Source organism: Staurois parvus, unplaced genomic scaffold (genome assembly GCF_062004578.1).
Source record: "Staurois parvus isolate SC_StPar_1 unplaced genomic scaffold, SC_StPar_1.0 ptg000920l, whole genome shotgun sequence".
Classification (NCBI taxonomy): Eukaryota; Metazoa; Chordata; class Amphibia; order Anura; family Ranidae; genus Staurois; species Staurois parvus.
In genome coordinates this window covers 597,699-623,364 of record NW_028318716.1, presented here as the reverse complement: position 1 = coordinate 623,364, position 25,666 = coordinate 597,699, and the positions used below count along the sequence as shown (strand labels likewise).

At 42.7% G+C, this 25,666-nt stretch overlaps 1 protein-coding gene across 1 annotated transcript in view; it reads left to right on the top strand.

Annotated features, from left to right (window-relative positions):
- ARIH2 (ariadne RBR E3 ubiquitin protein ligase 2) overlaps window positions 1–25,666 on the top strand; it is an 87,043-nt gene that overhangs the window by 12,041 nt on the left and 49,336 nt on the right. Inside the window, exon 2 of the mRNA XM_089656617.1 lies at window positions 12,228–12,606. Coding sequence (XP_089512743.1) covers window positions 12,355–12,606 — 252 coding nt within the window. The 5' untranslated portion in view covers window positions 12,228–12,354. The remainder of the gene's footprint in view (window positions 1–12,227; window positions 12,607–25,666) is intronic.

Genomic DNA, 25,666 nt, shown 5'->3' with positions numbered 1-25,666 from the left:
TATATTGTATATTTAAAAAGGCGCCACAATTATTGTTTTTTTTGTATAACTTTTGAAATTGCCTGTCCACACTGTGTCTGTCTAATAAACGCAGAGCCCCCCCCCCTCCGCATTCACTGCAAGAAAGCCACCCAGCACCTTTATTGTGCGTTTGGAAGAGCAGGCCTGTTTGACATTGCTACATCTGAACGCTTGTTACATCAATACTGCCGCTTTGCTTTTAAAGGCTTTTATTGACATTTGTAGAGCACTTCCATAGTGAATATTTGTTTACGAAAGCAATGTAATAAATCTATTAAAAAGCCTTTGGATGCTTCGTTTGTAATTTAACACAGATGAGCAGTGTGCTGCAACTGCAGTGCGGCGCTTGTTAACCGCTTCCTGACCGCCCTATAGTAGAAATGCTGCTACAGGGCGGCACAGGTGCAGAAAATCACGTGTGTGTGTATGTATGTATGTATATGTGTATATATATATATATATATATATATGTGTGTGTGATTTTGCAGTTCCGGGTAAAGGGCACGTAAACGCCCTTCCCGCGCCGCCATTCGCCGCCGCAACTGTCAATCACCGGGTCCTGGTTGGTGATTACTCGCCCGCACCCAGTGATTGCCGAGCATCTCCAATGGGGAGGAGAACTGTTTGTAAACAAAACAGTTCTCCACCCTGTCAGCTCCTGCACACTGCTTTGGATGGCTCTGCATAGCACAGCCATGCAAAGCAGTGTTCTTACAGTGAAGCACACACAGTAAAAAAGCACACAGTTAACCCTTTGATCCTCATGCTAACCCCTTCTTGCCCAGTGCCATTAGTACAGTGTCAGTGCTTTTTTTTTTTTTTTGTTAGCAATGATCATTGTATTGGTGTGATTGGCAGCCGCGGCTGTCACTCACTGGGTCCCGGCCGGTGATTACTCTCCGACAGAGAGGAGAACTGTTTGTAAACAAGCCAGTTCTCCTCCCTTTCAGCTCCTGCACACTGCTTTGGATGGCTGTGCACAGCTCAGCCATGCAAAGCAGTGTGATTACAGTGAAGCACAAACACACAGCCCCATAGTAAAACACACCTAGCACACAGTTAACCCTTTGATCGCCCTTCATGTTAACAACCTCCTGCCCAGTGCCATTAGTACAGTCAGTGCTTTTTTTTTTTTTTTGTGCAATGATCACTACTTTGGTGTCACTGGGGATGTCAGTGACACCAAGTCCGTTCCCCCCCAGTGTCAGAATGCCCGCTGTAGTCCTGCTATAAGTCGCTGATTGCCACCATTACTAGTTAAAAAAAAAAATAAATCCCAGTATATATACCGCCATTTGTATTATACATGGAGATCATATCCCTCCTTATGTATTATACATGGTGATCATATCCCCCCTTATGTATTATACATGGAGATCATATCCCCCCCTTATGTATTATACATGGAGATCACATCCCCCTTATGTATTATACATGGAGATCATATCCCCCCCTTATGTATTATACATGGAGATCACATCCCCCTTATGTATTATACATGGAGATCATATCCCCCCTTATGTATTATACATGGAGATCATATCCCCCCTTATGTATTATACATGGAGATCATATCCCCCCTTATGTATTATACATGGAGATCATATCCCCCCTTATGTATTATACATGGGGATCATATCCCCCCTTATGTATTATACATGGAGATCATATCCACCCTTATGTATTATACATGGGGATCATATCCCCCCTTATGTATTATACATGGTGATCACATCCCCCTTATGTATTATACATGGAGATTATATCCCCCCTTATGTATTATACATGGAGATCACATCCCCCTTATGTATTATACATGGTGATCACATCCCCCCTTATGTGTTATACATGGAGATCATATCCCCCCTTATGTATTATACATGGAGATCATATCCCCCCTTATGTATTATACATGGTGATCACATCCCCCTTATGTATTATACATGGAGATCACATCCCCCTTATGTATTATACATGGAGATCACATCCCCCTTATGTATTATACATGGAGATCACATCCACCTTATGTATTATACATGGAGATCACATCCCCCTTATGTATTATACATGGAGATCATATCCCTCCTTATGTATTATACATGCTGATCATATCCCCCCTTATGTATTATACATGGTGATCATATCCCCCTTATGTATTATACATGGAGATCATATCCCCCCTTATGTATTATACATGGAGAGCACATCCCCCCTTATGTATTATACATGCTGATCATATCCCCCCTTATGTATTATACATGGAGAGCACATCCCCCCTTATGTATTATACATGCTGATCATATCCCCCCTTATGTATTATACATGCTGATCATATCCCCCCTTATGTATTATACATGGAGATCATAGCCCCCTTATGTATTATACATGGAGATCATATCCCCCCTTATGTATTATACATGGTGATCATATCCCCCCTTATGTATTCTACATGGTGATCATATCCCCCTTATGTATTATACATGCAGATCATATCCCCCCTTATGTATTATACATGCTGATCATCTCCCCCCTTATGTATTATACATGGAGATCATATCCCCCCCTTATGTATTATACATGGAGATCATATCCCCCCCTTATGTATTCTACATGGTGATCATATCCCCCTTATGTATTATACATGCAGATCATATCCCCCTTATGTATTATACATGGAGATCATATCCCCCCCTTATGTATTATACATGGAGATCATATCCCCCCCCTTATGTATTCTACATGGTGATCATATCCCCCTTATGTATTATACATGCAGATCATATCCCCCTTATGTATTATACATGCAGATCATATCCCCCTTATGTATTATACATGCAGATCATATCCCCCTTATGTATTATACATGCAGATCATATCCCCCCTTATGTATTATACATGGAGATCACATCCCCCCTTATGTATTATACATGGAGATCATATCCCCCCTTATGTATTATACATGGAGATCATATCCCCCCTTATGTATTATACATGGAGATCATATCCCCCCTTATGTATTATACATGGAGATCATATCCCCCCTTATGTATTATACATGGAGATCATATCCCCCCTTATGTATTATACATGGAGATCATATCCCCCCTTATGTATTATACATGGAGATCATATCCCCCCTTATGTATTACACATGGAGATCATATCCCCCCTTATGTATTATACATGGAGATCACATCCCCCCTTATGTATTATACATGGAGATCACATCCCCCCTTATGTATTATACATGGTGATCATATCCCCCCTTATGTATTATACATGCAGATCATATCCCCCCTTATGTATTATACATGGTGATCATATCCCCCCTTATGTATTATACATGGTGATCATATCCCCCCTTATGTATTATACATGCAGATCATATCCCCCTTATGTATTATACATGGAGATCATATCCCCCCCTTATGTATTATACATGGAGATCATATCCCCCCTTATGTATTATACATGGAGATCATATCCCCCCTTATGTATTATACATGGAGATCATATCCCCCCTTATGTATTCTACATGGAGATCATATCCCCCCTTATGTATTATACATGGTGATCATATCCCCCCTTATGTATTATACATGGTGATCATATCCCCCCTTATGTATTATACATGGAGATCATATCCCCCCCCTTATGTATTATACATGGAGATCATATCCCCCCCTTATGTATTATACATGGTGATCATATCCCCCCTTATGTATTATACATGGAGATCATATCCCCCTTATGTATTATACATGGAGATCATATCCCCCCTTATGTATTATACATGGAGATCATATCCCCCCTTATGTATTATACATGGAGATCATATCCCCCCTTATGTATTATACATGGAGATCATATCCCCCCTTATGTATTCTACATGGAGATCATATCCCCCCCTTATGTATTATACATGGAGATCATATCCCCCCCTTATGTATTATACATGGAGATCATATCCCCCATTTAAGCACATTTTTACCACCGAAAGAAAGCTCCATTTGTGCAAAAAAAGGACTTAAATTTCACTTGGGTGCAGCGTTGCATGACTGCTCATTTGTCAGTTAAAGTAACGCAGCGCCGCAGCGCAAAAAATGGCCTGGTCAGGAAGTGGTTAAAGAATTGTCGGATTTACTGTATGATTTCTGATTAGAGGAAGCACTTCCACACACGTGTCCAGGCACCGTATGTTCTTCCAGCCTTTCAGCAAATGTAGTAGCCTGAGAGTGCCAATTGCTTACATGCCAAGCACTGACACTGTTAGGCCCCCTTTCATGTTGGTATTGGCAGCCTTACTGGCCAATAGGAAGTGCAGGCGGTGGGAAGGGGCAGGTAAACATTGGCATGATCAGAAAATGCTGAAGCTCTGTTGTATAAAGATTTGATCACGACTGAAGACCTGGAATAGTTTGGACACCAAAAATGTTGGAAACCAGTATTGAGGGTACGTGTGCCAAGCTCTCCTTATGAAAATGCTAGATACCTGGCTGTTTTTTTTTTCCCAAGAGACTTAAAACAATTGGTGCGCATTATTCCCTGTATTGTTCTTTATAGATCTACAGTAATAAGAGGGTCAACTGAGATGTTTCTTTAAGGCATTTTCATCCAGGCCCTCTTGCTGCAGTTCAGAGTGCCTTGAAAAAGTATTAATACCCCTTGAAATTTTCCACATTTTGTCATGTTACAACCAAAAACGTCAATGTATTTTATTGGGATTTTATGTGATAGACCAGTGGTCTCCAAACTGTGGCCCAAGGGCACTGTTCCTCCCACTGCCGCCAGCGGCGGGGCACTGTTCCTCCCACTGCCGCCAGCGGCGGGGCACTGTTCCTCCCACTGCCGCCAGCGGCGGGGCACTGTTCCTCCCACTGCCGCCAGCGGCGGGGCACTGTTCCTCCCACTGCCGCCAGCGGCGGGGCACTGTTCCTCCCACTGCCGCCAGCGGCGGGGCACTGTTCCTCCCACTGCCGCCAATCATGGGGCACTGTTCCTACTGCTGATATACCAATAGTGTGACACTGTTCCTCCCACTGCCGCCAATCATGGGGCACTGTTCCTCCCACTGCCGCCAATCATGGGGCACTGTTCCTCCCACTGCCGCCAATCATGGGGCACTGTTCCTCCCACTGCCGCCAATCATGGGGCACTGTTCCTACTGCTGATATACCAATAGTGTGACACTGTTCCTCCCACTGCCGCCAATCATGGGGCACTGTTCCTCCCACTGCCGCCAATCATGGGGCACTGTTCCTCCCACTGCCGCCAATCATGGGGCACTGTTCCTCCCACTGCCGCCAATCATGGGGCACTGTTCCTTCCGCTGATATACCAAGAGTGTGACACTATTCCTGCCACCAGTCATGGGGCATTTTTTACTGCCACTGACACTAGGACTTTTTCTACTGCCACTGGCCACAGTCCGGCCCCCCTGAAGTAAACTGGCCCCTTGTTTAGAAAGTTTGTAGACCCCTGTGATAGACCAACACAAAGTGGCACATAATTGTGAAGTGGAAAGAAAAATGATACATGTTTTTCAAAAGTTTTTGCAAATAAATCTGAAAAGTGTTGTGTGCATGTGTGTTCAGCCCCCCGAGTGAATACTTTCGCTCCCCTTTCGCTGCAATTCCAGCTGCTAGTCTTTTTGGGGACGTCTCTCCCAGCTTTTCACATCTAGAGAGGGACATTTCTGCCCATTCTTCTTTGCAGAATCGCTCAAGCTCTGTCAGATTGGATGGAGAGCGTCTGGGAACAGCAATTTTCAAGTCTTGCCACAGATTCTCCATTGGATTTAGGTCTGGACGAATATGCTTTGATCTAAACCATTCCATTGTAGCTCTGGCTGGATGTTTCGGGTTGTTGTCCTGCTGGAAGGGGAATCTCCTCCCCGGTCTCAAGTCTTTTGCAGACTCTAATAGGTTTTCTTCTAAGATTGCCCTGTATTTGGCTCCATCCATCTTCCCATCAAGTCTGACCAGCTTCCCTGTCCCTGCTAAAGAAGAGCTTCCCCACAGCATGATGCTGCCACCACCATGATTCACGGTGGGGATGGTGTGTTCAGGGTGATGTGCAGTGTTAGTTTTCCGCCATACATAGCATTTTGCTTTTAGGCCAAAATGTTGAATTTTGGTCTCATCTGACCAGAGCCCCTTCTTCCACATGTTTGCTGTGTCCCCCACAAGGCTTCTCGCAAACTGCAAACAGGACTTCTTATGGCTTTCTTTCAACAATGGCTTTCTTCTTGTCACTCTTCCACAAAGGCCAGATTTGTGGAGTGCATGACTAATAGTTGTCCTGTGAACAGATTCTCCCCCCTGAGCTGTGGATCTCTGCAGCTCCTCCAGAGTTACCATGGGCCTCTTGGCTGCTTCTCTGATGAATGCTCTCCTTGCTATGTGTTCTCATCCATGCAGTGCGATTTCTTGCAATCACGTTTTTGCAATCTGTTTTGGGGTGTCATTCATTTTATCATTGACACCCGCAACAGTTCACATAAATGTGATGCAATTGCAATGCGATGTGGGAAACGCACAGGATTCGCAGCGTTTCCTGTACCGCATTGGTGTGAACCTGGGCTTAGTAGAAAGTAAGGCAGGCCATAGATGGGTCCAAAAGAATAATCGGACGATATTCGGATCGTTAGTGGGTGAATTTGTCGGCCGTTTTTTGTGATTTTGACACTTTTTTTTTAATCGGTCATGTTGGAAAAAAAACGGCCGATTTTGTCGATCGGTTGATTTTCACGGCGATGATGGGCAAATCGGCCGATCTTTTTACCGATTTAAAAAAAATGCGCATGAGCCGTGACCTGCAAGAAGAAGGAAAAGAAGAAATAGAAGAACATCTGTATCTATTTGTATCCATTTCAAATACAGATGGTTCTATTCGGATACAAATAGATACAATGTTGCAGCCGCAATACTTTTAAATGTCAAAAATTATAGCGGCGTGTCCCTGCAGAGAGCTCCGCTATTATATTTGACAATTTGACATTTAAAAGTATTGGGGTTGCAACACTGTATCTATTTGTATTCGAAATGGATACAAATAGATACAATGTTGCAGCTTTGCTATACTTTTAAATGTCAAATATAATAGCGGAGCTCTCTACATGGACACCGCTATTATATTTGCCGGCCGTAGATGAGACGAAAATCCGCCATTTTTTTTGTTTTCTTTTTTAAATTATTACCAATGGTGGTAACGTCAGCTGATTGAACGACCGATTTTTCGTTTAAAAAAAAAAACAAAAAAAAAAACAGCCGGTTTTCGCCCCGTCTATAGCCTGCCTAACCTGCATAGAGTAGAGTCCTCTTTCCCGTCAGACCCCCTGCTGAGTTGGAGCTAGAACTCTCCCATCAGCAGGGAGCATGAACTTTGCTGACTAAAAAAAACTTTAGGTCTGCTCTAATCCAGCCATACGTAGATCAAAATTCGGCCAGTCCAGCAGGATCCGGACTCAATAACTGACTTTTGTTGGGTTTTCCCTGACCGATCAGCGCCGCTGGCCATAGCCGGCAGCATGATCGGTGTGTTCCTCCCACACTCCAAAGACATGTATGTGTATGTATGAATGTGAGTTAGGGACCTTAGATTGTACGCCCCTTGAGAGTTAGGGACCTTAGATTGTACACCCCTTGAGGGTTAGGGACCTTAGATTGTACGTCCCTTGAGAGTTAGGGACCTTAGATCGTACGCCCCTTGAGGGTTAGGGACCTTAGATCGTACGCCCCTTGAGGGTTAGGGACCTTAGATTGTACGCCCCTTGAGGGTTAGGGACCTTAGATTGTACGCCCCTTGAGAGTTAGGGACCTTAGATTGTACACCCCTTGAGGGTTAGGGACCTTAGATTGTACGCCCCTTGAGGGTTAGGGACCTTAGATTGTACGCCCCTTGAGGGTTAGGGACCTTAGATTGTACGCCCCTTGAGGGTTAGGGACCTTAGATTGTACGCCCCTTGAGGGTTAGGGACTGATGTGAATGTACAATATATATGTAAAGCGCTGAGTAAAATTGATGGCGCTATATAAGTACCTGAAATAATCTGATGACTGGGAAGTTCTCCCACCATTGAAGCACAATAGCTCAGTGGGAGTAATTCCCCCATGCACACTGAATGTGTGAATGGGGGAATGAGGTCATTTTTTTTTAATCTTTCATCCTGGTGGTTGAACAAACAAAAACGACTAATGTATTGCTTGCCTTAGCAAGGGGTGTTTCTCACATCAGCAGAGAGACCACTGCTTCCACATAGAGAGCAAGAACCATTTGTAGCATGCTGGCGGGAGACAAGTCTTTCTATTTTCTAAAGAAAAAGATCTGCAGGACTTCACACACCTTCGGTTATTAGGTACCTGGAACATATTTAGCGAATTCAAAATGCATCTTTGATCAAAACTTTTTTTATTTTAGTTTTGGATATATTGGGGATTGTTTAGAACCTCTGTCAGGATTTACTACAGTCCAGTCTATCTGGCCATAGATGGTTTGAATCTCGGCTGGTTCAGCAGGGACGAGACGATGTTCGAAACCATGTATGGACAGAACTGAATGTACCCAAGTTGATCGATCGACCACCCTGTCAGATTTTATATGCGTTTATTGATAGCGACAACCCGTGGTTGCAGGATAGAGAATCGCTCCATCTATGGCCGGCTTTAGAGAGAATTACACTCACTTCTGTCCTGGGGAAACCTTTTTACCATACAGGAAGTAAAGGAACATCAACAGACCCTCTGATGGCACCCGGAATTATTCCAAAAGAAAGAGAAAAAAAAATTGGCTGTAGACAACAACGTACACTGACCCCCGGTTCACGTCTATGCGGGTGGTGCCGCTGCGGATCTGTGCAGCCGCACAGAGAATTGCGGACCCACGGGCGGGTGCCATTAGCTCTAATGGCACGCCGCCCGCACTGGAAAACGCAACCGTACTGGGAACCGAGGTTCCTGTGGGGGCTGCGCTTTCAAAAGAAGTGCAGGGACTTCTTCCCTGCGTGTCACAGGCACGGGAGTCCATTCAAATGATTGCGTTCTTGTGCCCGAGCAAAACGCGGCCCGCACGGCCACATAGGTGTGAACCGGGGGTGAATGTTTGGTATGGCTTTAAAGGACCTCAGTGCCCAGCATGGGGCATTTCGGGGCTTCCAGCTCTTCCAATGGAGATCTGCAGTCCGCTTTTACTTGGCTAGCTTTATGAAAGCATCGTTACCAGTGGGAGACATCAGCCAAACATTTACACAGCTGCACACACTGGAAGATGGTGATTCTTGACACCCAAACTTGAGTCATTATCTCACTGAAGAGCCTCTGTAATTAGTTCTGCAGATTTTTATTTATTTATTTTTTTCTAAACGGCCATTTTTTTCTGCTCTGGTGCTAAATAGTTATTCACGTATTTGGTGCAGTTGTAAAGTCTTCATTATTATTATTATTATACAGGATTTATATATTGTTATTATTATACAGGATTTATATATTATTATTATTCAGGATTTATATATTATTATTATACAGGATTTATATATTATTATTATACAGGATTTATATATTATTATTATTATACAGGATTTATATATTATTATTATTATACAGGATTTATGGCGCCAACAGTTTGCTCAGCACTTTACAATATAACGGGAGATAATACAGCAACAATACAGTTCAATACAAGAGGGATAGGAGGGAGTTTACAATCCAGGAGGGATTCTAGATTACACCATATCTAATCGCGAGAGCAGGAGACTCATGAACCCCCTTTACAGGTGGAAGCATTGCATTTATTTGCTTTTTGTTTTTTTCATAATGGTTAGGCTAGCCTCTAGAATTGTCTATTTCAGTTCCCCCCCCCCCCTAACTTGATGTAGGTGGCGTCACACTCTTGACATCACCAAAGGGCTGCACGTAATATTCAATTAAAGGTATTGTACCTTTTTGTAAACGGTTTTTGTTGTTTTGCCAAGATATTAATGTAGTTACAGTGACAAGCAAAAGTGATCCCCATTGCATTACCAGTTTTGCTGCTGTAATTTGCCAAAACATTGGATCTGATCCTCATCAAAGTCACCACAATAGACAAACTCAATGTGCTTAAAGCGGAGCTCCAACCAAAAGGGGAAGTTCCACTTTAAGGACTGCTCCCCATTAAGGATTGGCACCTTTGGGGAGCAGGTACCTGAATTTGACAGGTACCCGCTCCCACTTCTGGTCTGATCGCCTAGGCGGAAGGTGTCTTCCCTCCCTGTAGTCTTTTGGGACACGTGACAGGTCCCAGAAGAATACAGGACCATTCATGAAGCGCAGCGCTACTCGCGCATGCGCAGTGGGTACCCGGCTGTGAAGCTGCAAGCTATCACAGCTGGGTGCCCACACTGAAGATGAATACAGGACGGACAGTGAAACGCGCTGTGGGGGACACACCACGGGACCGAGGGACAGGTAAGTGGCTGTTTTTTTATTAGTCAGCAGCTGCAGTTTTTGTAGCTGCTGACTTTTATTTTTTGATAGGTTGAGTGGAACTCCTAAACACGTACTGTTTAATTTGTATTATCCCTTTTTCTTTCTGTATGTGGATGATGGCAATAATTATTTTAATTAAAAAAAAAATCTAAGTACCTTTTTTCTAATCGATATACAGCTGTCACATGACCCAGATCTTTCCCAGCTGTCTGCAGGGAAACAGTGGCAGGAGAAGCTTCTAGTCCACTACCAGTCACATGTTCAAAATAAGAAATTAAAAAAAAATAAAAAACAACAGCCTTTGGGTTACAGAGTAAAAATAAATAATACCAATAAACCGTTTTAAATTGTCGTACAAATATATATTTGAAATCAAATCTTTACTATTTTTTGGCAATAAACACGGTGTGGGCGGATTTCTGCAATTCACAGGCTGTCACTCTCCTCTAGCCTGTGTCTCAGAATAAGAGGGAGGTGAAGCCTCCATCAATTTACATGTGTTTAGTTGGTAAGCAGGTATGGAGGAGGAGGGAGGGAGCGGGCTGTTATTTACCACTGTGTATACTCCCACATGTGTGACTCTATAGTCACATGGGCTGCTCAGATGTTACAACGTGGAAATGCTCAGCATAAAAACTCGCTGAAAACTGAGCATGTGCAGAGCTGCCAACACTGCTGGACAAAATTGGGGACATGGACAAAAGGGGGAGATACAGCAGGATCAACCAGGTTTTTTGCAGAATACAGAAAACAAATCTCTTAGCGAATGAGTGAGTTTGCACAGCATGCAGGGGCGGACTGAAAACTAATGGGGCCCCTGGGAAATAGGGGATCATGGGGCCCCTGTGTCCTTGCCCAAACTCAAAAAAGCCTATGAAAAAGGTACCAGGGGCATCTCATGGGGCCCCCTACTGACCCCGGGCCCTCGGGCAGTGCCCGAGTTTCTAAATGGTCAGTCCACCCCTGACAGCATGTAATACATTTATTGATAGTTTTTTATTTTTATGTGAGTTTAGTAACACTTAAACATAACATACAAACAGTTCTAAAACCATCCGTAGATGGATCGAATCTTGGCGGTTCAGGAGGGACCAGCTAAGAATCGATCCATCTATGGCACGGGTGTCAAACTGGCGGCCTTCCAGCTGTTGCCAAACTACAAGTCCCATGAAGCATTGCAAGATTGACAGTTACAAGCATGACTCCCAAAGGCAGAGGCATGGGGGGACTTGTAGTTTTGCAAGAGCTGGAGGGCCGCCAGTTTGACACCCCTGATCTATGGGTAGGCTGGTTGTACTGAAATCGATCCAGCGATCAGTACAACTACCCTGTCCTTTTTTTTTTTTTTTATTTGGTCTTTCTGTCGGTCACTGCCGGCTATTTAAAAACAAAAAATATATAATGAAGCTCTGTTATTACAAATACATCATTTTTTTATTTATTTATTTTTTTTTGTAATAACGGAGCTTCATTCATTTTTTTTTTTTTTTTTTCAATTACTGTCTTGTATATTTGCCTGGAGTTCAGCACATGTTGCTACTAGCAGAACGCATATATCAGGCTGTCAGTATAGTCATTTGAAATCTGGTTTCTATCATTTTCTGCTATTGCACATCTTTGGTTTTTTTACTGTCCTACTGAAGCTTAATTGTGTTGCTCACTTTTTTCTATGATCTCTACATATGTTTCTAATTAGTAAACTTGTTTCTCTTTTTTTTTTTTTTCTTCTCTTTTTCACCCCAGCGTACTACAGCCCCAGATGGGTGCCAGAAAGCAGCAAGACGTCCTGCAGTAAAGTGGGCATGCTCAGGATTTTGTAGCTCTAGTCTAGGCCTTTCCCCCCCCCCCCCCCCACCTCCCCGATGGTAAAATGTCTGTCGATATGAACAGTCAAGGATCAGACAGCAATGAAGACTACGACCCTAATTGTGAGGAGGAGGAAGAGGAGGAAGACGACGACCCGGGAGATATAGAAGATTACTATGTTGGGGTTGCCAATGACGTGGAGCAACAGGGTGCAGACTCATTTGACCCAGAGGAATACCAGTTCACCTGTCTGACTTACAGGGAATCGGAGAGTGCGCTCAATGAGCAGATGGCGAACTTGGCTTCCATGCTGCAGGTAAGGATTGCTTCCAGTTGTGAAGGGCGTCAGCAGCCAGAACATTTTTATAGAAGCTAGACTTACTAGTCAGTGGCAGCATTGCTGAACCTCTGGGCAGGGGTGGGAGTCTCTAAGCAAAGTTGAATTTTTCAGGGATCCCGGTGAAGCAGAATTCTTACAAGCAGACAGCATATTCCAGTAACACAGGGGTGTCAAACTGGCGGCCCTCCAGCTGTTGCGAAACTACAAGTCCCATCATGCCTCTGCCTTTGGGAGTCATGCTTGTAGCTGTCTCTCTTGCAATGCCTCATGGGACTTGTAGTCTGGCAACAGCTGGAGGGCCGCCAGTTTGACACCCGTGCAGTAGCATATGATGTCAGCTGCAGCCTATTAATACTAGTTCAATTCAATTTTTTTAAATATATCCCACATCGCACAGCTTCTGGACGCTGACGTCATCACGCACACCACAAGCAGTGCAAGTGGTGGTTTTACACAAAGTTTTGGAAGTGCTTTTTGAAGCATTTTTAATAAAACAACCTTGGATGTCCTCCATTATAGAAGTAACTTCCTTTTTTTGTGGATATCAGCTGTGTGGTGCAATGTGGTAGGCTGTGAAGGTGGCGCAGGTCCATTCCTAGTCCTGTATGGGGATGAAAATGCAAATGCTTACCAGAAGGGTGGACCTCAGAGTCTAGAGGTCAATGTTGGCTTGGGTATGGTATCATCCCCATACAGGATTAGGAACGGACCTGCGCCACCTTTACAGCCTAGCACGGGTGGGCAACTGTGGCCCTTCAGCTGTTGGTGAACTCCAAGTCCCATCATGCCTCTGCCTTTGGGCGTCATGCTTGTAATTCTCAATCTTTCAATGCCTCATGTGGCTTGTAGTCTGGCAACAGCTGGAGGGCTGCCAGTTTGACACCCATGCAGTAACATATGATGTCAGCTGCAGCCTATTAATATAGTTCAATTCAATTTTTTTTTTTAAAGATAAAATGGGGTCCTTTTTAAAGGAAAACTGTTGCTGACCTCCTTTTGAAAATGCTGGTCTTCTGGCTGATGTATCGGTCCTCTGGTTTTTATACTTTGTTCTTTGCCATGAAATATACAAATTAATTCTTGCGTAACTGGGTCATTAAAGCGGAGATCCACTCACCCTGTCAAAAAATAAAAGCAGCTACAAAAACTGTAGCTGCTGACTTTTAAAAAACACACACTCACCTGTGCCTCGGTCCCGTGGTGTGTCCCCCGCAGCCCGTTTTATCGGCCGTCTTCTCTCCCTGGGCGCCGGCATCTTCAGTGTGGGCACCGGCTGTCACAGCTTGCAGCTTCACAGCTGGGTACCCACTGCTCTTGCGCGAGTAGCGTGGCGCTTCCCGAATGGTCCTGTAGTCTTCTGGGACTTGTCACGTGTCCCAAAAGACTGTCTAGGCGTTCGGAGCGGACGTGGGAGCGGGTACCTGTCAAATTCGGGTACCCGCTCGCCCCCCAAAGGTGCCAATTCTTAATGGGGAGCGGGGGACCAGTGTTTAAAGCGGAACTTCCCCTGTTGGGTGGAGCTCCGCTTTAACCACTTGACCTTCGGAAGGTTTTACCCCTTTCATGACCAAGGCATTTTTTTGCTAATCAGCACTGTGCTTCTTTAACTGCCAATTGTGCGGTCATAGAAAATTGTACCCAAATGAAATTGATATAATTTTTATTCACAGAAATAGAGCTTTCTTTTGGTATTATTTAATCACCACTAGTTTTTTTGGTGGTTTTTGTTTTTTTTTTTTTTGCTATACAAAAAAGTACAGAAAATTTTGGAAGAAAAATGCGTGTATCTTTGTTTCTGTTATAAAACTTTACAAATAATATTTCTTCAGAAATTTTGGCCAAAATGTATTCTGATACTTTGGTAAAAAAATAACCGCCCAAATCAGGCTAACATAGTCTGTGTGAAAGTTATAGGATCGTGTGTGTGTTTTCCTGATGTACTGCCAGCCGATCTCATTTCTTGAGGCCGTAAAATGTCCGGACAGTACAAATACACCCCAAATGAGCCCTTTTCACAAAGTAGACAGTCTGAGTTATTTAGTAAGAGGCATGATGAGTTTTTCTGAAGTTGTAAATTTTTGCCACAATTTTTTTGGAAAATGAAGAAATTAAAGTGCAGTAGTGTCATCATATGACTGGTGTGGCAGTAATCAGGGATACTGATTAGTGACAGTATGTAAAGAAAAAACTTAATTTAATTTTTTTACAGTTTTGAGATTGTACTACTCTGGGAAGGGTGCTTGGAATTTTTTTTTTTTTTTACACTATTATTGCAGTGATGATCACTGTATAAGCTAGTGTTTCTCAACCTTTTTTCAGTCAAGGCACATTCTAAAATTATGGACAGTCCCGAGGCACCCCATTCTAAAATGTAAAAAACGATTCCAATAGTTTTATATAACGCAGCAACATCCACACATGTAGGACACCCAACATTAGAGGTGATTTATTCTTCCAAAGCAAATACGCTTTTGCACACTGGTACTGACTAGTATGCCATTGTTTCTCCTCTCCCTCAGTTTTTCTCTAACACTGAGCTAATGTGACCTCAACACTGATGGAGAAGGGCAGGGGAGGGTCAAACTAGGATGTTGTGCAGGCAGCTGACCTCCTCATCAACTGATGATGTGATTGGTTGTCAGGACGCCGGCGGCTAGAAGGTCGTAATGGTGCACGATGAACACCTGTGGCTTTGTGTAACTAAAAGGCGGGCTTCTTCCACTTGCTGGCTTGTAGACAAGTTTTGGACAACTTTTAGATATTTTGCCAAGGCACCCCTGAAGAAACTTTAAGGCACCCTGGTTGAGAGAGGCTGGTATAAGCAATAGTTTTTAGCTGTTACGAATGAGTTAACATTCATTAACAGCTTGCTTATGGTTATAATTTGTGATTTGCTACAGCTAATAACATGATACAGGTAGCCAGGTACCATGTGATTGCTGTGGGCCAATCACAGATCACAACCGTAAGCAAACCGTTCATGAATGGAAATCCATTTGTGACAGTTTTTTTACATTATCATGTGATCAGTATGACCAATCATTTTGTAATGGTCTAAGGAACAGCTCATGAGCCCTCATTGGCTGAGAGAGCAGTGGCTCCCACTGCTGTCAATTACACCCAGTGAGCCAATGAGAGAGAGGGGGTGGGCCGAACTGAGGCTGTGTGTGTGAATGGACACACAGAGCAGCAGCTCGGAAGCCCCCATAGCAGGCTGCTTGCTCTGAGAGCACTCGACAGAAGCACCGTAGGGGGACCCCAGAAGAGGAAGATTGGGGCTGCTCTGTGCAAAACCATTACACAGAGCAGGTAAGTATAACATGTTTGTTATTTAAAAAAAAAAAAATTGCCTTTTAATATCACTTTTTTAAGGGCTCCTAAGTTCTGAACCCCCAAGCTCGCCAAGATTTTGTCACAACTAATGGAATGAACGGGCATCTTTTCATGGCATATATTTTATTCTATAGCAGCCACACTTTAAAAGAATCAAAACTTTTTTGACACATACTTGTCCTGTGGGTCACAAATGTACTTTTGTCCTCCTGTTACCCAGAGCCAGTTTATAGCTGACAGGGTAGAGCCACCCCAGGCTTCGGAAGGATGCGAACAGTATTGTCAGGATCCAAAAGAGAATCCAATACTCTGCACTTATGGTATGTTCCCTCATATTAGAAAGCTGCTCTACACCTCCTATAGCCCCCCCAGGGGAAATAGTGCAAACAATGCTAATGAACTGGCTATTATTAAAGCGGAGCTCCACCCAAAAGGGGAAGTTATGCTTTAAGGACTGCTCCCTCGCTCCCCATTACTGATTAGCACTTGCGGGGGGGGGGGGGGGGGGGAGTGGGTACCCAAATCTGACAGCTACCCGCTCCCACTTCCGGTCCGATCGCCTAGGTGATTGAAATTGGAAGGTGTTCTCCCTCTCTCCCTCCCTGTAGTCTTTTGGGACATGTGACAGATCCCAGAAGACTACAGGACCATTCATGAGGCCCAGCACTACTCGCACATGTGCAGTGGGTATATGGCTGTGAAGCCGCAAGCTATCACAGCCGGGTGCCCACACTGAAGATGCCGACCTCCTGGAATACAGGACAGCCGGTGAAACGGGCTGTGGGGGAAACACTGCGGGACCGAGGAACAGGTAAGTGGCTGTTTTTTTAAAAGTCAGCAGCTACAGTTTTTGTAGCTGACAACTTTTATTTTTTAACAGGATGAGTGGAACTCCGCTTTAAGAGCTGCACCAGTTCATTTGTATTATTGTATGGATCTACTCCGCTGCCTTACTTGACAGCTGGCTCCTCCTTTAAATGCATGACTGCAAATCAGAGCTGTCTTGTCCCGCCCCCTTCCCTGACCAGCGCTCTAAAGGAGTAGAGAGTAGTGACTGACAGTCAATGCTTTCCACTCAGAACAGGCTGAGAACTGAGTGATCATCAGTCATGTGATCACTTAGTTCTCAGTCTTAGAGCCAATGTGGTACAACTGCAGCATCACAGAGATTTGCAGCGTGGAAATTGAGCTTTTTTTTTTGTTTTTTGGTTTTTTTTTAAGCCCATACTTCTCCTTTAAGCAGATGTTTTGCAAATCATGTCCTCCTGACATCATCCTCTATGTGTAATGCCACCCACACACATTACCATTGTTCAAACCTAATTTTCAGTTTTCTCCTTTGTGTCTTTTGTCTTTTTTTTTTTTTTTTTTTTTTATCCTTTTTGTTTTTTTTTTAATCTAATGCATTACTATTATTCAGTAATCCGTTACTCCATACACTGGCAAACACATTTTTTCACTGGCAAACACATTTTTTCACTGGCAAACACACATGTTCATTGCAACTGCAGTCTGGAAATGGCCATATTAAAATTCCTGTTGTAGAATGAGGTTTAAATTTTTTTTTTTTTTTTTGTAAATCTAACGCCAAATGTGTTTGTAAATCTCAGACATGAAATATGAACAAAGCATATCCCTCTATAGTGTGTACTTGTCTCATTCCAGAAGAATGAGTCACTTCTGAGGAGTTTTCCTGACACCAAGAGAAAAATGGTGACAGGGAGGGCACCGGCTGTGATTGATATCCTCAACTCTGTTCCTATGTGCTGTGTAGAGAGGGGGGTGTCCCTTTACTTCAATCAGCTCTCAGAGCTCTCCTCACTGGGTGTAACTTCAGCTCCCTGCCCCCTGCTTTTCAGAGCTTGAGAGATCCTGTGTAAATTCTGCAATTTGAAAGGATGTAGGGGAAAGACGGCTGCAGATAAAACAGGTACAACTTATGTAGGGGGATTTGTTTCATCTCTGTGTATCACCTGAGGCCAGTCAGTTCACTGGGTATATGTAAGGGTTTACACCCACTTAAAGTGCTTGGTTACTTTTGTTGTTTACTTTATTGCCCATCTTGCTTGAGTGCAACCTGCCATGTGAAATACATGTAGACTTGAGTGCCACTCAAAGCTGGAGGATAACCGGTGTCCCTACTAATTCAGAAGTGTGGACATATGAAGGGTAACACGCCCTCTGTGACCAAGCCCCAGTAGGTGGGGCGAAACATGTCCGGGGGGGTAGGGTGGGGCTTGCGCAGCGCTAGCTGAGGCCATACACAACCACGCCCATAAGTGGAATCTACTCCCACCCCTATTCTAAGACTAATCAATCTACCTTGTAAAAGAAAAGATGTCTGTACTTGTAGCCGGTCTGGTCACATGATCGGGTCCCAGCATCGGGTGTAGAGCCTGGGCAATGATGTCACCCATAGGCTTACTATGGGGTATCTGTTGTTGGCTGCACCTCCTCTACACTGAAGCTGGCCCTGGAACCCGGTCATGTGACTGGACCAGAGCAGCTTCAGAATAGCTAAGTGTAGGCATCTTTCCTTTTACAGGGTAAATAGAATAGTCTTCCAATGGTGAAGGGAGTAGATTTAGGCTTCGTTAGGGTTTCTGTGGACTGTCACCTTAACCGCCTCCCACCTGCCATATAAGGAAATGACGGGCGCAAGGCGGTTCTCTCGTTCTGGGAGGACGTCATATGGCGTCCTCCCACTCTAACCGCGAGTGCGGTGCGCCCGGCGATCGGTGGTACGCTGTCTTCCTGGAACACAGCGGATCACCGATCGGCGGAAAGAGCCGATGACTTCGGCTCCGTCATGTGATTAGCTGTGTCCAATCACAGCTGGGAGCATGTAAATAAGGAAATGCCGGTTATCAGCATTTCTCTCCTCACGAGCTGTCACACTAACAGCTCGTAAGGAGAGGAGAGCCGGTAATCGGCATTCCTCAGATGGGACATGTACACTGATCATCAGGGCACTGATGATCAGTGTAGCCCCTTCAATGCCGCCTGTCAGTGCCCTTCAGTGTCGCCTGTCAGTGCCCTTCAGTGTCGCCTGTCAGTGCCCTTCAGTGTCGCCTGTCAGTGCCCTTCAGTGTCGCCTGTCAGTGCCCTTCAGTGTCGCCTGTCAGTGCCCTTCAGTGTCGCCTGTCAGTGCCCTTCAGTGTCACCTGTCAGTGCCCATCAGTGTCACCTATCAGTGCCTACCAGTGCACATCAATGCCACATATCGGTGCTCATCTGAGCTGCCTTTCAGTGCTCGTCAGTGCCGCCTTTCAGGGCCCATCAGCGATGTCTGTGAATGCCCACCAGTGATGCCTGTCAATGCCCATCAGTGCCACCTACCAGTGCCTCCTCATCAGTGCCCACCAGTGATGCCTGCCAATGCCCATCGGTGCCTCCTCATCAGTGCCCACCAGTGATGCCTGTCGATGCCCATCAGTGCCACCCACCAGTGCCTCATCAGTGCCCACCAATGATGCCTGTCAAGGCCCATCAGTGCAGCCAATCAGTGCCCATCACTGCAGCCTCATTAGCGCACATCAGTGAAAAAGAAAAATTACTCATTTACAAAATTTTATAACAGAAACTAAGAAAAAAAACCTTTATTTTTTTTCCACAAAAGGTGGACTATGCCTTTGATCTCCATACAGTGTCTGATTTCTCAGTTCTCAGCCTCAGAGCCGGCGGGGGGACAGATGCAGCATTGGATCAATACTGTATCCACCTAGGTAAGTATAATTTGAACCAAAAAAAAAAGTTACTTTTATCAATGTGGGTTCATTTATTTATTTATTTTCCACAAAAGGTGGACTATGCCTTTGTCCTCCATACGCCAAGGACATCATCTTTGGGCAAACTATGCTATGCGGTGATTGAAACAAGTAACCACCGCCATTCACTTGTCAAGAATGAAGGGAACTGTTGTAAACAAAGCAGGATTTAATATAAATTACATTCATTTGTAAATCAAGACGGCCGGATTGGCTTTCAGATGTATGCTCAGCTTTACGCAGGATCCGGTTTTTAGATTTTTGGATAACTTTTAATAGCTTCCACAGAAAAATGAATCATCCACTATTTGTGTCAGCAGTGCTGAGAAAGTTGAGAAATTCTGCCTAAAGCTATAATGGAAAAGCGTCATCACCTGCTTCCCAGTTGTTCCAGGGGTGGGAGTGGGATGGTTGTAAAGCACTCGGATTGCAGGATGCTTTAGTTCACGAATCGTATTTAACCGTTTTGCTGCCCTGGCCTCCCTAGTTATCACCTTAGGTATCAGTACCTGTTTTTCAAATGCTCATTAATGACTTGAAAGTTTGAGAGTGCCCCTCCCCCCCCTCAAACCATATGGATTCGGAATGCACAAGACCTACAGAATTTGAAAGTGGTACAGCCGATTTTTGAAATGTCAAAACAATGCTTCTGATCAAAATACAGTACAACCTCCTACGCTTAGGTACGGTGCTTAAGGCCCCATGTACACGGGACACTTCTGAATGATGGAAACTGACTGCTGGAAAACGTAGGTTAAAAAACGTCTGTTTAGCCGGGTTTGCATAACGTGTTTATGCGCTTTTTTAGTTTATTTTTTTTTTAATTCAAATATTTATTAAATTTTTATATTTATAATTAAACATAAAAAGAAAAAAAAAAAAAAAAAGAGGCACATGCAAGAAGAACACACTACATTTCATCTACAATCTCATATAATATTCTTACTCTTATTCTCTTTCTATTACCTCCTTTTTCTTCTTTTCCCTTCCCTCTACCTTTATGCCCTACCACATCCCACCCCCCTCCCACTTTGCATTTTTCTCTTACTTCCTTCTATATGAAATTAAGAATCTTCTCCTAACATTACTTCAGATATATTCCTTTGGTGTACGAAATCTTCCCATTTCTCCCATCTCCTGTTATATATCTCTATCTTATCTTCCTGGATATAATATAGTTTCTCTATCCTACTAATCTGATTTACTCTCTCTACCCAATCCTTCTCTTTCGGAACCTCCAAGCTATGCCAGAACTTAGGTATCAAACCCTTCGCTGCATTTACAAAGTACCATATACCCGAATTTTTATATTTATTCACTGGTAAGTCTGTTTTATGTAATAGACACACTTGTGGGTCTAATCCAATCTTTATTCCTGAGATTTTCTCAATTAAGTTTACTGTTGTCTTCCAAAAATTTTGTATCTTTGGGCATTCCCACCAAATGTGAAACCATGTACCCATCTCTCCACAACCACGCCAACACTCTTGTGTTCTCTCTATACCCATTTTGTACTCCATAGTTGGTGTGATGTGCCATCTTACTAAACTCTTATAATTTACCTCCACCTCTCTCATGCTAATATTCTCGTGTGTGAGTCTATATATCTTCCTCTGTTTATCTTCATCTATCTCCACTTCCAAATCTCTTTCCCATTTTACTATATAACTTGGTTTAAATTCCGTGGCTAATTCGGTGAGAATTTTATAAATTTTTGCCGTGGCCCGTTTTCCATCTCCTCGTGATTCCAACAACCTCTCAAACAAATTCCACTCCCCTCTCCCTCTTATGGGTTTCGGAAGACCCTCAACAAAGTGATTTAATTGGTGATATTTCCATTCATCAATCTTAGTAAAAAGTTCCCTTCCACCTTTTTTTAAATCTTTCAATGTTTTCAACTTCTTTCCGTCCATAATATCCCTTAGTTGAATGTCTTCCTTTTTGATCCATTTTCCCATACTCCCCTCAATACCTGGTGGAAAATACTCCATATTCCTTAGTGGCATTAATTGTGAATTAAAATCCCAGTGCATATACTTGTGTAAATTATCCCAAACCTTCAAAACATTCAATGTGAACACACTCGTGGTTTTCTCTAAACCTCTATATTGTGCTGGTGCCCATATGTTTCTACTCAGGTCAACTCCGCTCAGATCATTCTCTATCTTCACCCATCTTTTCTCCCTTTTATTGTGTGTCCAATCATAAATTCTTGTTAAAATTACAGCATTATAGTATCTCTTAAAGTCCGGCACTCCCAGTCCCCCTCTCTCTTTTCGTCTACTTATCAAGTCATACGATAATCTAGATTTTTTATTTTTCCATATAAATTTTGTTATCATCTTTTTAATTTCTTTAAAAAAAGCTTCTGGGAGTTTTATTGGGATCATTTGATATTTATACAAAACTTTGGGTACAATTATCATTTTTATCAGATTTATTCGTCCTAACCAGGAAGGGATTCCTCCTCCCAATTTCTTCAATTCCTCCTTAATCTCGTTTAAAAGGGAAATATAATTTAATTTATACAATTTTGAATATGAAGCAGTAAGATTAACTCCTAAATATTTTATCTCTCTATCTCTCCATGTAAAAGGGAATTCTTTTTTTATCTTTTCTTTCTCACTATTCGGTAGATTTATATTCAAGATCTCGGTTTTTGTCGGGTTGATTTTTAGATTTGATATTTCTCCATATTCTTTTAAGCTTTTTATTAAGTTCGGGAGTGTTATCCTAGGATTGCCCACATAAAACAACAGATCGTCCGCAAAGGCTGCCACCTTATGTTCCGTTTCCCCTATTTGTATTCCCTTTATATCTACGTTCTTCCTAATTGTTTCTAGTAGGGGTTCCAATGTTAACACATACAATAAAGGGGACAGTGGGCATCCCTGTCTAGTCCCATTTGACATCCTTAAAAATAACCAAAATAACCGCGGATGGCATTTTATACAATTTTCCTATCCATTCCCTCATTCTACTACCTACTCCCATGGTCTCTAGGGTGTCCATCATAAAGCTCCAGTTTACTCTATCAAAAGCTTTTTCAGCATCGATCGAGAGAATCACTGCCGGGGTTTTCCCTTTCTTAGCTTTCTGGATCAATAACAGGGTTCTAATTCCGTTATCTCTACCTTCCCTCCCTGATACAAAGCCAACCTGATCTCCCTGGATCCATTCTGGCATTAAGTTTTTGATCCTATTTGCTAAAACCTTCGCGTATAATTTTGTATCTACATTTAGGAGTGCGATTGGTCTATAACTTGAACATTGAGTAGGATCCTTCCCTTCCTTATGTATGAGTGTTATATGGGCTTGTAGGGATTCCTGTCTAATCTCCATTTCTCCCCCCAAGGCATTCATATATTCCTTCAACTTTGGTATTAATACTTCACTATATTTTTTATAATACCTCACGGTGTATCCGTCTGGGCCAGGACTTTTCCCCACTTTAGTGTCTTTTAGTGCTATTTTTATTTCCTCCTGTGTGATTTCTAATTCCAGGGATTTCAATAGGTCTTCATCTATTTTTGGTAGTCCTGCATTTTTTAAATATGCCTTTCTTTTTTCTCTGTTCTCATTTTCCCTATTATTTACTAAGTTTTGAGACTTAATATTATACAGCTTGTTGTAATACTCCTTGAATATCTTCCCAATTTCTTTAGTAGAGTGAGCCATTTCTCCCTTGGGGTTTCTTATTTTTTCTATGTAATTTCTATTTTTCTTTTTTCTCAGGGCCTTCATTAAATATTTTCCTGGACGATCTCCCCATCTATACCTCTCCACTAGAACTTTATTAAGTACTCTCCTCCTCTCTTCTTCCATTAATATCTCCAGTTCTTTCTTCTTTCCTATTATCTTTTGTCCTATCTCACATGTTATTGTATTTTTATGGATTTGTTCTAGGTCAGTTATATCTTTTAAGAGCTCAGTCATTTTCTTACTCCTTTCCCTTTTTTTTTTTGCCCCTAACGCAATCAATATACCTCTAATATATACCTTATGGGACTCCCAGACAGTGGCCATTGACACGTCTCCTGTTTCGTTCTCTTGAAAATATCTTTCCATTTCCCGTCTGATCTGCTGGTCAGTCTCTTGATCTAATAGAAGGGCCTCGTTTAATCTCCATCCCACCCCCCTTGTCAGTTGTTTCCCCCATCTCAACTTCATTATAACTGGGGCATGGTCTGAGAGGGTCATTGTTTCTATTTCTACTTTAGCCACCCTTTCAATAAGTTGATGTTCTACCATTATATAGTCCAGTCTTGAATAAATCTCGTGTGCATTAGAGAAGAAAGTATAGTCTTTTTCCTTTCCATGCATTATCCTCCATATATCTACTAGTTGACCCTCATATATCTCCTTCTTCAAGATCCTCATAGACCTACCTCCCTCCCGTTGCACACGAGATGTTGTATCCATCTGTGGATCTAGACATAAATTCAAGTCTCCCGCCACTATCAGCCTTCCTTTTTTAAAGTCCCTCAGTTTTCTTAATATCCCTTTCAGGTATACCTCTGGTCTCTTATTTGGGCAATAAATATTTGCTATTGTACAGTCCATTTCCTGTAATCTACCTTTCAAAAATAAGAATCTCCCCTCAGGGTCTGTCTCTCTTTCCTCCACCTCCCACCTTATATTTTTAGCGAACCCAATTGCCACCCCTTTGGCTCTCTTAATTGGGGAGTCTGCATAGAACCATGTTGGATAATTTCTAGTATTTAATTTGATGTTTGACTTAATCTCAAGATGCGTCTCCTGTAAAAAAACTACTGAGGCTTCTCTATGTTGTAATTCCTTAAATAGCTTAAATCTCTTCCCAGGACTATTCAACCCTTTTACGTTATATGTTATAAATTTTATATCTTCCATGATTCTTGAATACATCTCATCCCTATGCAAAGTATTTTTAAAACCTTCCCCCTATACCATCCTCCCACCCCCATTCCCCCCCCCCTCCCACATCTACTCCCCCTCCATCTCCCCCCACCCCCATTGGGCCTATTTTTATTCCATCTAATCCTTTTGTGAGCCAAATGCCACATTTGGATCCTGACCCTGAGGTGGAACTCTAACCTTGTACGGTTCACCTACTCCCCATTTCCCCCGATGTTCCCCTATCTATTTATTCTCTATTTCTTCTTCTAACTTGCTGCCATTCCTCTTTTCCCTCAGCATATTTCTCTCCCTGTTCTTCTTCCTCCCAACCTGGAATTTCTATTCTTTGAATATTAAGTTTATCAAAAAAGTCTCTTAATTCCTCTGGAAGTCTCAGATATGCAGTGACTCCATTCTTCCATCCGATTAGACACATCGAGCTATTCCATCCATATTGTATATTTTGTTTTTTCATCTGTTCTATTAGTGGTCTCAATGATCTTTTTCTCAATAATGTCTCAGGTGTCAAGTCTGCAAAAATTTGCAAGTTTTTTCCTTCATATTCAATACTAGCTCTTCCTTTTATCTTCTTCCATACTTCTTCTCTCTCTCCATTTTTATTAAATTGTACCACTACATCTCTCGGTCTCTCTTCCATCCGATCTCGTTGGAACCTTCCTAACCTGTATATATTGTCCAATATAAATGACTCAGTTCTAGGTCTACCCATGATGGATTTAAAAATTTTTTGTATTGTCTCTCTTAGATCTTCTTCTTGTGTAAGCTCCGGGATTCCCTTTATCCTGAGGTTATTTTTCCTGTACATGTTACCTTGTATCTCCAACTTATATCCCAACTTTTTCTGTTCTTGCCTAATCTCCATTATTTGATTTCTCAGTTCAGGAATAGCTTGAGCGTGTTTTTTAATTTTTTCTTCTGTTTCTTCTACTCTGGACAAAAGATGTCCCAAGTCTTTCCGAATTATTCCCATCTCTTGTTTAATTGATTTTTCCAAATTTCCAAACATTTCTGTCATCTCCTTTTTATTTGGGATTTGT